This window comes from Cucurbita pepo, chromosome LG05 (genome assembly GCF_002806865.2).
Source record: "Cucurbita pepo subsp. pepo cultivar mu-cu-16 chromosome LG05, ASM280686v2, whole genome shotgun sequence".
Taxonomy (NCBI): Eukaryota; Viridiplantae; Streptophyta; class Magnoliopsida; order Cucurbitales; family Cucurbitaceae; genus Cucurbita; species Cucurbita pepo.
The window spans coordinates 8,371,051-8,387,142 of NC_036642.1; the positions used below are offsets into that span (position 1 = coordinate 8,371,051).

General features: G+C 33.3%; 2 protein-coding genes and 5 non-coding genes across 9 annotated transcripts; 2 read left to right on the forward strand and 5 right to left on the reverse strand.

The window, feature by feature from the left end:
- Positions 1 to 96: 96 nt before the first annotated feature.
- TRNAD-GUC lies at positions 97 to 168 on the reverse strand. The gene has a single exon. It is a non-coding gene; the product is annotated as a tRNA-Asp (tRNA).
- Positions 169 to 949: 781 nt separating this feature from the next.
- TRNAD-GUC lies at positions 950 to 1,021 on the reverse strand. The gene has a single exon. It is a non-coding gene; the product is annotated as a tRNA-Asp (tRNA).
- Positions 1,022 to 1,128: 107 nt separating this feature from the next.
- Positions 1,129 to 1,200, reverse strand: TRNAD-GUC. Its single transcript has one exon. It is a non-coding gene; the product is annotated as a tRNA-Asp (tRNA).
- Positions 1,201 to 2,793: 1,593 nt separating this feature from the next.
- TRNAD-GUC lies at positions 2,794 to 2,865 on the reverse strand. Its single transcript has one exon. It is a non-coding gene; the product is annotated as a tRNA-Asp (tRNA).
- Positions 2,866 to 2,972: 107 nt separating this feature from the next.
- On the reverse strand, positions 2,973 to 3,044 carry TRNAD-GUC. Its single transcript has one exon. It is a non-coding gene; the product is annotated as a tRNA-Asp (tRNA).
- A 1,305-nt stretch (positions 3,045 to 4,349) lies between these two features.
- On the forward strand, positions 4,350 to 7,664 carry LOC111795377 (histone acetyltransferase MCC1-like). 3 transcript variants are annotated; one of them, XM_023677762.1, is made up of 6 exons: positions 4,350 to 4,478; positions 4,612 to 4,770; positions 4,854 to 4,998; positions 5,956 to 6,055; positions 6,145 to 6,373; positions 7,242 to 7,664. In XM_023677762.1, the coding sequence occupies exons 2-6, from the start codon at positions 4,664 to 4,666 to the stop codon at positions 7,426 to 7,428; spliced, it is 768 nt and encodes a 255-aa protein (XP_023533530.1). In that variant the 5' UTR covers positions 4,350 to 4,478; positions 4,612 to 4,663; the 3' UTR covers positions 7,429 to 7,664. The 3 variants fall into 3 exon arrangements, with proteins under 3 accessions (XP_023533530.1, XP_023533529.1, XP_023533528.1); XM_023677761.1 differs by having other exon boundaries at positions 4,361 to 4,478; positions 4,557 to 4,770; XM_023677760.1 differs by having other exon boundaries at positions 4,362 to 4,478; positions 4,601 to 4,770.
- A 1,068-nt stretch (positions 7,665 to 8,732) lies between these two features.
- LOC111794388 (THO complex subunit 7A-like) lies at positions 8,733 to 13,944 on the forward strand. Its single transcript, XM_023676359.1, has 4 exons — positions 8,733 to 8,902; positions 8,939 to 8,971; positions 9,053 to 9,670; positions 13,672 to 13,944. The coding sequence occupies exons 3-4, from the start codon at positions 9,077 to 9,079 to the stop codon at positions 13,801 to 13,803; spliced, it is 726 nt and encodes a 241-aa protein (XP_023532127.1). The 5' UTR covers positions 8,733 to 8,902; positions 8,939 to 8,971; positions 9,053 to 9,076; the 3' UTR covers positions 13,804 to 13,944.
- Positions 13,945 to 16,092: the final 2,148 nt, after the last annotated feature.

The following is a 16,092-nucleotide window of genomic DNA, read 5'->3' on the forward strand; positions in this document are numbered from 1 at the left end:
TAAAATTTAATAAACAATATAAAACCTTTATTTCTGAGAGATAGAATTTTGGAATTTCAAATAGCAAATTAAAAATGGAAGTATAAAAAAAAAAAGCGCCATTGCCGGAGATCGAACCCGGGTCACCCGCGTGACAGGCGGGAATACTCACCACTATACTACAACGACATTCAAAATAAGTCGTATGAACGGCTAAATTTATTTCTGTCAAATTTCAAATAGAAAATTAAAAAATATATATATTTACAACAAGTAATTTCTTATCGTTTTAATAAAATAAAATAATATTGTGATAAGTATTATTGCCTATTACAGGACTTTAATATATATATATATATATATATTATTTCTTTTTGAAATTTGGTTGATTTTTCTAATCCGATCAGTTACTATGAATTTTGTTTAAAACTCTCAACCGAATTAATGTTATAGAACGTTCANTTTATGCTATTTTACAAATTTTTCTTTAATAATTGGTCTATGTGTGGTCGATAACTTTACCATTTACTTATTAACGACAACAATATATCATTCAATTAATCAAAACAATATATTCTCAATTTAAAGTTCATAAGATTGAATCTCTGATTAAGCCAAGCCCAAATATTTTTCTTGAAATATTTGAATTTTTAGTCTTTTATAAAACTACTTTTTGTTTAGAATTTTCAAAATTTTGATTTAAATTTTGAATACGGTAAAAAGTAGGTAACAAAACAAAGTAATTGAAAATTATAGTTAATATTTATGAGCTTAATTTTTTTAAAATTAACTATTATCAAATAAGGTTATTTTAAATTTTATTTTATAAAAAAACAAAGTATCTTTTAAAAAGAAAATAAAAAACCGGTTGAGAGCTTCGGCCATAGAGACCAAATTCATAAAACCCGGTCCCAGAAAAACCAACCGAATTTTAAATAGCAAATTAAAAAGGGGAAAAATATAAAACAAGCGCCGTTGCCGGGGATCGAACCCGGGTCACCCGCGTGACAGGCGGGAATACTTACCACTATACTACAACGACATTTGATTAAATAAAATTTAATAAACAATATAAAACCTTTATTTCTGAGAGATAGAATTTTGGAATTTCAAATAGCAAATTAAAAATGGAAGTATAAAAAAAAAAAGCGCCATTGCCGGAGATCGAACCCGGGTCACCCGCGTGACAGGCGGGAATACTCACCACTATACTACAACGACATTCAAAATAAGTCGTATGAACGGCTAAATTTATTTCTGTCAAATTTCAAATAGAAAATTAAAAAATATATATATTTACAACAAGTAATTTCTTATCGTTTTAATAAAATAAAATAATATTGTGATAAGTATTATTGCCTATTACAGGACTTTAATATATATATATATATATATATTATTTCTTTTTGAAATTTGGTTGATTTTTCTAATCCGATCAGTTACTATGAATTTTGTTTAAAACTCTCAACCGAATTAATGTTATAGAACGTTCAAAATCTAAACCAAAATTTGTATAAAAAAAAAAATAAAAAAAATTGTTTTTCTTTTAAAAAATTGGAAGAGAATTAAGATGCTACAAAAAAAATAATAATATTTTTTTAAAAATATGTACAAATCAATTATAATAAAAAGATTATGTACTCTTAATAATTACTTATTATTATTAAAATGCCTTTTTTTTTTTAATAAAAATCTATTGTTTTAGTAATTTGAATTAATTAAAACAAATTTATTTAAATAATAAATTTTTAAATGCATTTTTTTTTACTTAATTAGTTTGCATTTCTTACTATAACATCAAAAAAAAATTTAGAAAATTTAGAAAGGAGCGTCCAAACTTCGAGTACTTTAAAAAATGAAAGCAACATCGTTATTATTGAAACTAGATAGCACAAAACAATATTCAATTTTTTACCATTAAAAGGGTTTGAAATATAATAGATATAATTAATCATTTTATTTCATTATTGTACTAAATTGATAATAAACTAAAAGAAAATTAAAATTTAAGACATGTTATTTAATAAAATTTATTTGATTAAAATTATTTAATAAAAATAAACTAATAATAAATTATCTACCATGAATTAATATAATAAAATATAATAAAATTGAGCTAAAATCAAACCAGTTAAATTAATAAAAAATACTCTTAAAATTTATTTGGTATAATATCTCTAAATAAAAAAAAAAAAAACACTTACTCTGAGAAATTATTATATTTTATTTATAAAATACAATTAAGCTTTCAAAAATGTTTTAAAAACGATAAACTAAATTTCATTAATACCATTAAATTAAAAAAAAGAGTTAAAATAATTAGTAACGTAAGAACTTTAATTTTTTAAAGTTATATTAATTTTCTATTTTNACTTATTAACGACAACAATATATCATTCAATTAATCAAAACAATATATTCTCAATTTAAAGTTCATAAGATTGAATCTCTGATTAAGCCAAGCCCAAATATTTTTCTTGAAATATTTGAATTTTTAGTCTTTTATAAAACTACTTTTTGTTTAGAATTTTCAAAATTTTGATTTAAATTTTGAATACGGTAAAAAGTAGGTAACAAAACAAAGTAATTGAAAATTATAGTTAATATTTATGAGCTTAATTTTTTTAAAATTAACTATTATCAAATAAGGTTATTTTAAATTTTATTTTATAAAAAAACAAAGTATCTTTTAAAAAGAAAATAAAAAACCGGTTGAGAGCTTCGGCCATAGAGACCAAATTCATAAAACCCGGTCCCAGAAAAACCAACCGAATTTTAAATAGCAAATTAAAAAGGGGAAAAATATAAAACAAGCGCCGTTGCCGGGGATCGAACCCGGGTCACCCGCGTGACAGGCGGGAATACTTACCACTATACTACAACGACATTTGATTAAATAAAATTTAATAAACAATATAAAACCTTTATTTCTGAGAGATAGAATTTTGGAATTTCAAATAGCAAATTAAAAATGGAAGTATAAAAAAAAAAAGCGCCATTGCCGGAGATCGAACCCGGGTCACCCGCGTGACAGGCGGGAATACTCACCACTATACTACAACGACATTCAAAATAAGTCGTATGAACGGCTAAATTTATTTCTGTCAAATTTCAAATAGAAAATTAAAAAATATATATATTTACAACAAGTAATTTCTTATCGTTTTAATAAAATAAAATAATATTGTGATAAGTATTATTGCCTATTACAGGACTTTAATATATATATATATATATATATTATTTCTTTTTGAAATTTGGTTGATTTTTCTAATCCGATCAGTTACTATGAATTTTGTTTAAAACTCTCAACCGAATTAATGTTATAGAACGTTCAAAATCTAAACCAAAATTTGTATAAAAAAAAAAATAAAAAAAATTGTTTTTCTTTTAAAAAATTGGAAGAGAATTAAGATGCTACAAAAAAAATAATAATATTTTTTTAAAAATATGTACAAATCAATTATAATAAAAAGATTATGTACTCTTAATAATTACTTATTATTATTAAAATGCCTTTTTTTTTTTAATAAAAATCTATTGTTTTAGTAATTTGAATTAATTAAAACAAATTTATTTAAATAATAAATTTTTAAATGCATTTTTTTTTACTTAATTAGTTTGCATTTCTTACTATAACATCAAAAAAAAATTTAGAAAATTTAGAAAGGAGCGTCCAAACTTCGAGTACTTTAAAAAATGAAAGCAACATCGTTATTATTGAAACTAGATAGCACAAAACAATATTCAATTTTTTACCATTAAAAGGGTTTGAAATATAATAGATATAATTAATCATTTTATTTCATTATTGTACTAAATTGATAATAAACTAAAAGAAAATTAAAATTTAAGACATGTTATTTAATAAAATTTATTTGATTAAAATTATTTAATAAAAATAAACTAATAATAAATTATCTACCATGAATTAATATAATAAAATATAATAAAATTGAGCTAAAATCAAACCAGTTAAATTAATAAAAAATACTCTTAAAATTTATTTGGTATAATATCTCTAAATAAAAAAAAAAAAAACACTTACTCTGAGAAATTATTATATTTTATTTATAAAATACAATTAAGCTTTCAAAAATGTTTTAAAAACGATAAACTAAATTTCATTAATACCATTAAATTAAAAAAAAGAGTTAAAATAATTAGTAACGTAAGAACTTTAATTTTTTAAAGTTATATTAATTTTCTATTTTTGAAACATAAGTATTTTTTAATTTTAAAAAAGTTTAAAGATATTTAAAAAGATTAAAGAATATTTTTAAACACTTTTTATAAGGTTTCTAGTATTTTTAAAATTTTTAAAAAATTAATATATAACATTTTATTGTCGAATATTTTAAATAAATCCTCCGACAAATTAATCTATCTTCTCATTATCGGTTGAACAAGATGAAATGGGCGCGTTGAAAGTCATCCAATTGACCACAATGTTGAAGCCGTCTCTCTTCGCGACTGAGAGCTTCATCAATTCCTCTCCGGTGAGTTACTTTTCATTGATTCCGATGAAAGCGCGAGGGAATTCTTGACGATCATGCTTGCTTTTTCGATTTGCACAGGAATAATTGCATAGCGTTTGAGGCTGATGTTTATAAATGGAAAGTGAATTTGTAGGTCAGCTTTTGCGAGCGTATAGATTCTTTGCTGGGGATTGAAATCTTCTGCAATGTTAAAACCTAAAGCCATTGATTGTCCAAGTATATGTTATCGACCAATCAAACCCTCAGACCGTGAAGTTTTGGAGCAAATCCATGGTAATTTGTTTCCCATCAGGTATGTGAATTCGATTCAGCGTGATGTTCGTTTTGATTTCGTGATGTGCTAGTAAAATCGGCTTATGAGTACGAATTTCTTAGGTATGAGTCGGAGTTTTTCCATAATGTTGTAAATGGACGTGAAATTGTGTCCTGGGCGGCGGTGGATCGTAATAGACCAGATGGCAGAAGTGATGAGCTTATTGGATTTGTGACTGCGCGAATTGTTCTAGCAAAAGACAGTGAGGTGGGTTATGCTTATGTTTTGTATATTTCTAATCTGTGACTCAACCTTTATGCATCAACTGTTTTCCTTAGGTTTCTGGATTAGAACAGGATTTCTTTTAGTTCATAGTTTTTGTACTGATTTTCATCTAAACATCTTGACTCTACAGGTTTGATTGTACAGTTCTTTTAATCCATCATGCTTGTTGGAAAATAATGTTTTCATGATGGTAAATCTTTATCTTGTTTAAAGAAAAAGCATCATTTATTTTCTTAGATTTCCAATTCCTTGGATCTAATGTCTTCATAGTTTGTCTATTGTCTTCATCGTTGAAGAACGAACTGAAGGAGATCTTCAAATCTTAGTGTTACCCTGTGTCAATTCTTATAGTGGCCTTCTTAGTTCTTTAAACATATGAAACATTGTACTTAAGTGCAAGTGATTAGGACTTTAAATTCATTGGTACGAACACATGGTTGGTTGTCTTTGAGAGGTTCCACAACTTCGAGAACGTATTGGTTGTAAGTGAACGAACATATTCGTTTGCAGTCTGGTCTTTCATCCTTTTCTGGGAAGAGTAATAGAGTTCATGGACTGGTTAAAAGAATGTTGAGAAATTAAAATGGTTGGTTAAACTAGTGGCCTCGAAATCAAGGGGTGGATGCTATAGCTTGCTGAGTTCAACTGTAATTAGCTGCCATTGATATGATTAAACACAGATAAAGTGTTTCGAAATGCAGAAATTGCCATGTGATGATTAGCTTCAGGTGTACTTGGTGAATAATTCTTGTTAACAGTTGTGCCAGGGTTACCATTAAGTAGTTGCAAGTACTTTCAAGCCAGCATTAAGTAGTTGTAGAATTGGCTTAACACTAATCTCTTAACAATGTTTTTTTAGCTACTTTGACAGCTGAAATCACTTGTCTTGGTTGCTCAAAACTGGGTATCTATAATTTATACCTCTTAAATGCCTTGTAGATATGTGATTTACTTCAGCATAATTCATCAAGCACGGATCAAACTCTAGTATACATTCTTACACTGGGGGTAGTGGAAGCCTACAGAAACCTTGGAATAGGTACAAGCTTGTTATAGCGTATATCTGATTTTTTTTTACACTAATTTCATGTCTACTAATCATCAGGAATTTGGTGTATTGAATTGCAGCTAGTTCACTTGTTCGAAAGGTAGTTAAATATGCCTCAGGCATGCGAACTTGCCGAGGAGTTTATTTGCATGTAATTTCATACAATAGTACTGCTATCAATTTCTATACTAAAATGTCATTCAAGTGCCTACAAAGACTCCCGAGCTTTTACTTTATCAATGGCCAGCGTTATGATTCATACCTGTTCGTCTACTATGTGAATGGCGGTCGATCTCCATGCTCTCTGTTGTAAGTATCAATATCAACTACCTTTAAATTCACAAGGCTTTTATTACTTGGTTCTTTTACATGGTCGCATGCCTTTTGAATATGGCATGCTACTTAATGTGGGACCTATAGTTCTCTTTGCCTCTTATAGCAACCAAGACCTTGTGAGATCCCACATCGGTGGGAGAGGGGAACGAAACATTCCTTATAAGGGTGTGGAAACTTCTCCCTAGCAGACACGTTTTAAAACTTTAAGAGAAAGACCAAAAGGGAAAGTCCAAAGAAAGACAATATCTACTAGCAATGGGCTTGGGCTTGGGCTTGGGCTTGGGCGGTTACAGACCTCAACAACAATCTGTTGACTTTTAAAAAAGACCTGAAACATGCTAACCGTAGAGGAAACAACTTATCTCGACCTGTTTCCTAAATTTTGGAAATAATCTTATTCAAATTGATTACCAGACTGACAAATCTGAAGTTCATGTAAGCATGGAAACTTTTGGTGGTTGGCGAGTATAGGTCTCACTTTTGGGTAGTTGGAAAGGAGGGAATAACTGGATGAAGAACATGTTGGAGTGTAGAGAAAAGATAGAAGGGGGGAAAAAATGACGAAAGGGACAGAATCAGGTGAAAGAAAATCAATTACATTAGAAACTGAACAATAAAGAAGAGATTTAAGAGAGGGAGTGCTAGAAAGACCTGGAATCTCTTGTTTTATTATCATTCTGATGTTTCAGTATCTGAAATCTCTGAAAAATGTATGTTTCAGTTCATTTTATGTGGATACCTACCATGTTCTGAACTGATAAGTCTGCATAGGATAGAGATCTTCTGAACCTTCAAGCTTAGGTTTGTTCTTTTTTTAATCGGTGTTTTCGTGTACGTGCAGAGAGATAGTCAGTTTCATGGTGAGTTATATAAGGGATGGTATCAAGTGTGTAAGTTCAAGGCTGAGGAAGAATGAAAAAAGGAAGGTGTCGAAATGGCCGAAATGTAAAGAATCTCATAGCCTTATATCCATGGCGCCGAGCAAGGGGACTGTGGCAGTTGAGAGCAGTGGATATGAATGTGTTTGACTCGATTGTGATGTTTAAACCGTATATGATAATATGATAGCCTTATATCCATGGCGCCGAGCAAGGGGACTGTGGCAGTTGAGAGCAGTGGATATGAATGTGTTTGACTCGATTCTGATGTTTAAACCGTATATGATAATATGATGATGATATGATGATATGATTGATAATATTCTATCCTCGATGTAATGAGCTTTGGTGGTGTTTTAACGAAAGTGAGGGTTTTGTATTCTTAATTCTTAAAGCCTTCTGTGACAATCTGCTGAGTTCATCATTGAAAGAATCTTGGAAGATTGAACATGCCTCCAAACTTTTGCACTAAACCTTTACCTTTGAAAATTCAGTTAAAAATGTCTTTAATTATAAAACTTCCCTATTCCTCCCTCAATCTAAGTATATATATATATGTTATAACAAGAAGAACAAATGAATAATGGAATGGAACCAAGGTACGATAGTAGTTCAAGATGTCGTTTGGGTTTTATACACAAAAGAGAGACGTAGAATTTGAGTCATAATTTTGAAGACAACGTGTGTCGTTTGGTTCCTCTTGATAAAAAATAATATTCGCCTGTCTGCACTTTTTGCATCCAGTGATTTGTTATTGGAGATTTTTATGTTGAAATTTTGTAAACTTTTTTATTTAAACTTAAGATTTAGGTCATATTTGTCGAGAATTTATATGAGTTGTTTTCAATGGTTCCTTCGTAGAAATTGACTATTTGGGTATGAAATTTTTTATGTTTTTGTTTGGGCATGCGCTGAAACGATAAATCTACTTTTGTTCTTAAGAGGAGAAATGGAGAAAGTGATCAAATAATGAAGAAAATGGATTAAGAAGGTACCGAATAAGTGACTACACCTTCGAGGAACTCTTATATCGACAACAACGTGATAGACAATGGTGGTACACAAGAGTGACGTTACAGCGATGGAACTGAAAACAAAGAGAAACGATGAAATGAACTCTTATATCGACAACAACGTGATAGACAATGGTGGTACACAAAAGTGATGTTACAACAATGGAACTGAAAACAACTTAAAGGAAGGACCAAAACTAAATCAAAATAGAGATCATAAGAGAAGCTCACTAACCAACATCAATCTATAAACAAGGTGACCGAAGAAAACAAGTGACATGAATCATGATAGTGAAAGACGCAAGGCCAAAAAGGTGAATCGAATTGACAACTTGATAAAGACAGATGCGTCGAAACACAACCTCACGATGAAGGCTAATGCAACATATACCTTTGCATGACAAAATTGAAATGTGTGTTGAGCACGAAGTTTGAGAAGAGTTGATGTACAAAGTGTTAACACATAATACGAGTTGTCAAATTCTATGGAGATGCAACCAGTTGTCAAATTCTTGGTATTAGGGTTATTCACTCTGACTTGCTAGTAGTGCCATCGTGAGTCTAGGGTTCCAATATTTCCCCCGTTCACAGTTGAATTTCGCTTTCCATGATCTTCCATTGTCAGTGTTTCTGTAGAAAGAATCATTTCTGCCTAACTGCTACTCCGTTCCACACTCAACGTCGGTTCTCGATTTCAATTTCCCGATAATCATATTTCCATTGAATTTGTAGGTTTTCAATCTTCTTTATTTGTGTTTCAGGATCGGAGTGAAAAGTAGATTGTGATGGCGCTAAGAGGGAGAAAAGTCTCTGCTCGAGGGGAATCAATGGCGGCAAATTATGCTTTTGGACCTCTCGAAGATGATGTTATCATAAAACACAGGCTTCTCACCCGGACAACGACCACCAGGGGGGAACCTCCATTGAAGAAGCTCCTGAAGAAGTTCACTTCCTTTGTTCTTGAGATTGAAAAGGATGGGAATAACTACGATGACTGCGAGAAGCTATCCAGAGCTTTCTTACAAGAGCTGTCCACATTTGAAATTCCTTTGCTCAAGAGTAAAGCAGTTGTCGATGCGAACATTAGGGAAAAAGAGAGCTTCCATGAGTTTAAGGATGAGATAAACAGGCAAATTTTGTTATCTCAGGGTGATATTGAAGATCTTAAGAAGCAGCTTGAAGAAAGCAAAATTGAGAGGAAACACAAGGAGGAGTGTGAGGCAATTAGGAAGCTTATAGCAGCACAGCCACCCAGGTCTGTGACACAAAAGAGTATTATGGAGTTAGAGAAAGAGATCGCGGCACTTGATGTGGAGAACACAGCTAGTTCTAGGATGCTGGAGCTTCGCAAGAAACAATTTGCTCTTCTGTTGCACGTGGTATGTTTCCATCATCAATGTTATTATAGTTATATTAGGGTCTTTTGATTTGAAGCTTCATTAGTTTAGATTTTGGTTCTCCACCATCACCATTTTTGCACTATTATGTTGTCTTGAGATTCTTAGATAGATTGCTGCACGGAAAAGATTAAGATATCTAATTCTATCAGTGCTGGAACCCCCAAACAATGGCTCATTTAAGGAAGGATGAGAATGCTCCCATTAATTGTGTTTGCTAGTTACATTTGGTGATGGGACAACAGGAAAAATTGATTTGGTTGTAATTTTTAGTGTTCAGTCTCCAACAGCTAGGATTCTTTTACTTGGAAATGTCTGCCAGCATAACCTGATAATATTTAAATCTAAAAGCAACCCGAAGTTGAAAATTTTGTTTTAGTAGGATTGGAACAAGCGAGGAACGAGTGACCACGCTATTCAAAGCAATCTGCCCAAAAGTGGGAATGAGAGGGGAAGGAAGAATGGAAAGGGGGGTGGGATGGAGCCTAAGGAACCTTGCCCGGAAGGGGCCCTCCACTAGTTTCATAACTAATTGAAAGAAGTCAGAACGTATAGTAAGTGGACGAATATTCGTCGTATATCTATATTGGACTTGAGCGACAATTTTGATTTTGATAATAAAGTACTTGGTGAAGACCCCTGGTTCTAAAAGACACATGAGTTAGAACGCTAGGTTAACCGATATGTATTAGAGATCACTTGATTTAAGAATTTGAAGTCTGGACTTGTCCAAGCAAATGGATGGTGGGTGACTCACCAACCGACCCAGCAGTGATCGGCATATCCTGAGAGAGGTCTACACAGTAAAGAAAGGACTCATGAATGACCTGTTCCCTAGCCCTAGTGGACGGGTCTCATGAGATCGATATTAGAAATTGAATTCAAGTTATGACCTTCGTTATAGCATTTGAAAACCTCTGAACTCTCTTGTCTATGAAGTTTAAATATATGGATTATGTGGGCATAGAACACCCCTCACATGAACTAAGCTTTTGGTTCTAGTTGATGAACTCCCTTTCCAACTCCAAATGATTGACTAGGCTTAGTCATTTAGAGCAGATTACTAAGGAAATGATAGTTTCTTCCTTCTGCTGCGGACCCAAAGACAAAAAGTTGAAATTTTATCCTCCTTCGTTAAGTCACTCAAGTTTGCATTTGATCTAAAATAGATTTCTTGCAAAGAATGACTTGACCACCTTGTTACCATCAGCATCATTCAATCATGCATCCAACGATGAAAAATAAGTTTTCATCCTTATGAGTGAGTCACGTATTTCTTTCCTTAGCCTCTTTGCACAGGAGAAAGGCGAATTACCTCTCCTTACCATCCAACATATGAATACAAAGAACAAGGTATCCTTTAAGCTGCAATATTGTCAAGTGTCACGACCTCACTGAGAGAAAGTAAGTTGTGATTCCCACACGCAAGACAGTCAAGGGGTGACCTTCAAGTGGTGCCCATCCGACCACGTGAGGGTCAAGATTGAGAAGTGTCATGATACACGGACGACATGAGTGTCGAAGACAAGTTTGAAAAGGGTCGGGTAGGGCCCCGGGAGATAACCTCAGAAGTTGGGGTTTCAATATGAGTTTCGACATGTAGTTTCGGAGTTAATTCAGTTTATATGAAAGATGAAAACTCACCAAATTTGGTGTCAATCGGATACTCGACAGACAATGCACGGGGCCGTATGACCACTCGCCAAAATGACATCTACTCGAGAAAGGTTGGAAATGCCTCAAAGTGTACTATATGGGGAGGAGTGGTGTCAGCTCTCCACCACCTCTAAGCCCTGTTGCCTAAGCGAGCTACCCCGTGGCACATGTGTGTGTCAAAGTGAGGTCGAGTGTTGCGAGACGAGTGTCTCGGGCATCTTTCTTTGAAATGGATTTTTTCAAGTATAGTATTGGACGACATGGGTGTGCCAGTATTGCGCTCCAGCCCATGTGTCGGAGGTTGGATTATGCACCCGTTATCCGGAACGGATGCTGTAAATGGTTTAGCATGGACACGGGAGAGTCCAATGCTCGATGAGAACCCAGATGGATGGATGTTCAAGATGTTTCGATGAGATGATCTGGGTCAGTTCCCAACAGATGTGTCCAAGCAAGTCAAGATGGTCGAGCTGCCCTAAGGCGTGGAATGACATCCTGATGCATGGGGTCATGTTGTTGGGAGTCGAGATGACGATGAGATGCGACGTTGCTTAAGAGAGATCCTGGCCTAGAGTAGATGCAAGGTCGAGCTGGATGACTTGGCTCAGTGTAGAGGCAAGTCGGCTAGAGTTACAAACAATTGAACATGCACGCACGAGTGGCGTGTGTGGCCGAACAACCTTGGGTTCCTAGTAGGTTATGTTCAGTTGGCGAAGGCAAACTTCGCCTAAGGTTCGACAAAGCCACAAAGCCAGGCGAAAAAATGTGAATGGGGCTCGAGTTCCCCCTTAAGACTTGTCATGGCTGCACGGTTGAAGTGTTAGGAATCATAGACCTCCACAATGGTATGATATTGTCCACTTTGAGCATAAGCTCTCATGGCTTTGCTTTTGGTTTCCCCAAAAGGCCTCATACCAATGGAAATAGTGTTCCTTATAAACTCATGATTTTCCTCCTAATTAGCCAATCTGGGACTACTTTCCATAATCCTCAACACGAAGAAGTACCATCGTGACACCAAGCACCTCAATATTCCTACTTGCAGTAGAGTGAGCTCATATTTGAAAGGAGGGCAACCATTGGAATTTCCGACCTCTCAAGTGATATGAGAAGGTGATTGGAAGGGGTCTATCGAGGCGTTTTTTTTTTTTCCATTTCAGAAAAAAAAAAAAAAAAAGGGGGNACTCTGGGGTTAAATTTTTTCTGTCCACTCCTTTGGAAGCCAACAAAGAAAGTGCTGCCCTCTCCCTCAGATTGGTGCAAGTCAGTTGACCACTAGAGAAAGTTCAATCAAAGAGAGATCATAAATCAGCCTATTTAAGTGGATCGTACTTCTGGTTAGGTAGAAGAGGAACACCTAGAAAATTTCTCTAATGGCCACCAGCTGCATAGCCTGCATCATGATTCTTTTTTTTTCACCCTAGCATATGAGCAAAGACCAAAGAGAGCTTCCCAGTCGGGCCAAAAACCAAAAAAAAACCTTGTAGTAGGAGGTCCATAAATCCAAAATCTAGAAAGAAATACCACACATGTTTGAACTTCCAACTGAGGATTTTCATGAAGCATTTGTCTACCATAGAGGTCCTGAACCCCTTGAAGTGCATCTATTTGAGTGTTATATCTGCAGCCAATTTCAAATAGATCTAATGGTCATCTGTTCCACTGCTAGCCATTCTAGAATGTATTAATCGCTCCTTCGTAGGGTTAAAACGAACTGTTGCTGCAGTTTGACCCAAGGGCTTCACATGATGTAATATTACATGAAGATTTCTGGAACATGCATCCAACAAGGGACTGTCATGAAATTAGAAATTACCAACTAAAAGGAAAATTCACCCTGCTGCTCCTGGATTTGGGAAAAAGAGTTGGTTTTTCAATTATTTGTTTTGGAGGAAAAGAGAAGCATAGTGCTTCGGTGCTTTCCAGGGCAATGTCTGTTTGTGTTTCTAACTTTCTTTTTCCGGAAATGACTTCTATCACGACATATTTATAGTTTGGATCTTAACGTAACGATAATTCACATTGTTTGTAATAGCTTAAGCCCACTGCTAGTAGATATTGTCCATTTCGGAACCCTTTCGGACTATCCCTCAAGGTTTTTTAAAACGCATCTGCTAGGAGAGGTTCTCTTCCCCAACCGATGTGGGATCTCGCAATTTTCCCCTTTTCTTTTTCAATAATTGTGTGTGCGCGCGTACTTTTTCATTAATTTATCTTTAGAATTGTTGTCACACAACTGAACATTGTGGCTAAATAATTGTTGTCTGGCTTTGATTGTTCACAAACTTTGTAGCTGATGCTTGAAATGCTCAACTATATCGGTGCAGGTGGATGAGTTGCAAAATACGATAGAGGATGAACAGAAGAGTTTAATGGAGGAAATAAGAATCACAAGTGAGGAGAATAAGATCGGTGTAGACGAGGCTAGTGGAGGCCTGGAAGCCATGGCTGTCGACTGAGACCATTCTGTAAAACTTGTATGCTTAGTTTTTTTTACAGCTCAATATCAAAGCTATTATGTTATCTGGAAATCTTGCTCAAGTTGAGAAATGAAAATGCAAATGGAGTTGGATCTTCAATATATTCTCCTCTTAGGCCAATCAAATCAAGTAGAACCTTGTTCTTTATTCTTAGGCATTATACGTGAAAGACATGCAATTGAGCAGCTTTGCAAGGGACATGAGTGAAATTTTGGACCTTATGCAGGATTATATGCATTTAGTTGTACTTGTTTTTCAAGTAGGACGATTGCTTGGGTAACCGTCCAATTCCATCGCTAGCAGGTTGTAACGGCTCAAGCCCACTGCTAGCAGATATTATCTTATTTGGACTTTTTCTCTGGGCTTCCTCTCGGTTTTTAAAACACATCTACTAGGGAGAGGTTTCCGCATCCTTATAAAGAATGTTTCGTTCTCCTCCCTAACCGATGTGGATCTCACAATCCACTCCCCTTCAAGGCCCAACGTCCTCGCCCACCTCCTTCAGGGCTCAACGTCCTTACTGGCACATCTTCTCGTGTCCACTCCCCCTTTGAGGCTTAGGCTCTTCGTTGGCACATCACTTGATGTCGGGCTCTGATACCATTTTCATTTTGGAATATGCATATTTAGTTGTACTCTTTTTCCAAGTAGAACCCAAGCTCATTTCTAGTAGGTTGGAACTACCAAGTTCATTTCTAGCCTGTGTAGGAACCGAAGCTCATTTGTAACAACCCAACCCAAGCTCATTTCTAACAAGTTGTAACAACCCAGCTCAACCAGCTCATTTCTAGCCAGTTGTAACAGCCGAAGCTCATCACTAGTAAGTTGTAAAGGTAGATATTGTCCTCATTGGACATTCCGTTTCGGGCTTCCCCTCAAGGTTTTTAAAACGCTTTTAGTAGAGAATGTTTCATTCTCCTCCCTAGCCGATTTGGAATCTCACACATGTATTGTCCGCTTTGACCTGTTACGTATCGTCGTTAGTCTCACGATTTTAAAACGCATTTGTTAGGGAGATGTTTCTACACCCTCATAAGAAACATAGGATCTCATAATCCGCTTCGAATGTGAGCATAGAGATTCTCAACATACATGAAACCCTCTTTCAAATTTTAGATTTAATTTATTTGATTTTAAAGAAAAAAAAATGTAATTTTTATTACAAAACTAATATAATAATTTATTTAATTTTTGATAGATTGATTAAAGATTATTTTGATAAATAAACTAAGTTTAATTAACTATATAATCCAATTAAGGTACTAAAATATAATAATATAATTTAATTAGTTTAAGAAACGATTGAAATTTTAATTAAATAACTAATTATGATTATTAAAAACCCATACAATAAATTAATTTAAAAACTAAATTTAATTAATTAAAATAATAGAATATAATTAATTAATATTTTCAAGAATATATTTAGCTCTATTAGCTTATATTATTCTTATCAATCAAAATTAAGTAAGTATATATTTCAATTCATTAATAATACTAAGAAATCAATTATTATTAATTTAATATAATCAAAGTACTCTAATTTAATACATTATTATCATATAAATATAATTTAACCCTTTTAAGAATTATTAATATGTCAAATAAAATAATATATTAAAAAAAATAAAGAATGAAAAAAATATTTAGAAAATCTTTACTTTTACAACCGCATCAAATATCTTATACATTATACATTGATACAAAGAAAGCGAGCGAATAACTTATTCTCATGTCTCATCTTTCAACTCGTATACCGAATAATGAATAATATATCCGTTCTCGATTCTTATCTTTATTCTCATGCGTTTAATCCAAACAGGTAAGGTATTAGAATGACGGTTTTGTAGGCCTCGTCCTATAAAATTTTGTTTTATTCCATTAACAAATTAACTATAACCACTAGAATAAAGCATTCCTTTCAACTTGGAGGATCAAAATAAATTTAATAGAAATTTTAAAAATATAAAATGAGACAAAAATAAATTATACATTAAAAAAAATTAAATTACGAGTTTAATTAATAACAAAAAGTATGTCTCGTTATTTAATTTTTTTTAAACAAATTTAAATTTTAGAAAATTAGTTGTTATATTGATATAAAATTAAATTTTCTATTGGATGAGACTCTAAAAAAATTATTTAATGTGTATAATAAATTTTTAAATTTTCTAAAAAAAATTTAATAGATTAAAGGCTTATTACACACAAAATTAAAAATTTACAAAGAACATATTAAACGGATCGGTAACGTTTTATTTTATTTGA

Excerpts from the sequence above, each read along its gene's own strand:
- LOC111795377 (XM_023677762.1), top strand. The coding sequence starts at position 4,664 with ATGTTAAAACCTAAAGCCATTGATTGTCCAAGTATATGTTATCGACCA. Across the intron at positions 6,056-6,144 it reads CTACAGAAACCTTGGAATAG|CTAGTTCACTTGTTCGAAAG; the intron begins GTACAAGCTTGT and ends ATTGAATTGCAG. Across the intron at positions 6,374-7,241 it reads CGATCTCCATGCTCTCTGTT|AGAGATAGTCAGTTTCATGG; the intron begins GTAAGTATCAAT and ends GTGTACGTGCAG.
- LOC111794388 (XM_023676359.1), top strand. The coding sequence starts at position 9,077 with ATGGCGCTAAGAGGGAGAAAAGTCTCTGCTCGAGGGGAATCAATGGCG. Across the intron at positions 9,671-13,671 it reads TTGCTCTTCTGTTGCACGTG|GTGGATGAGTTGCAAAATAC; the intron begins GTATGTTTCCAT and ends ATATCGGTGCAG.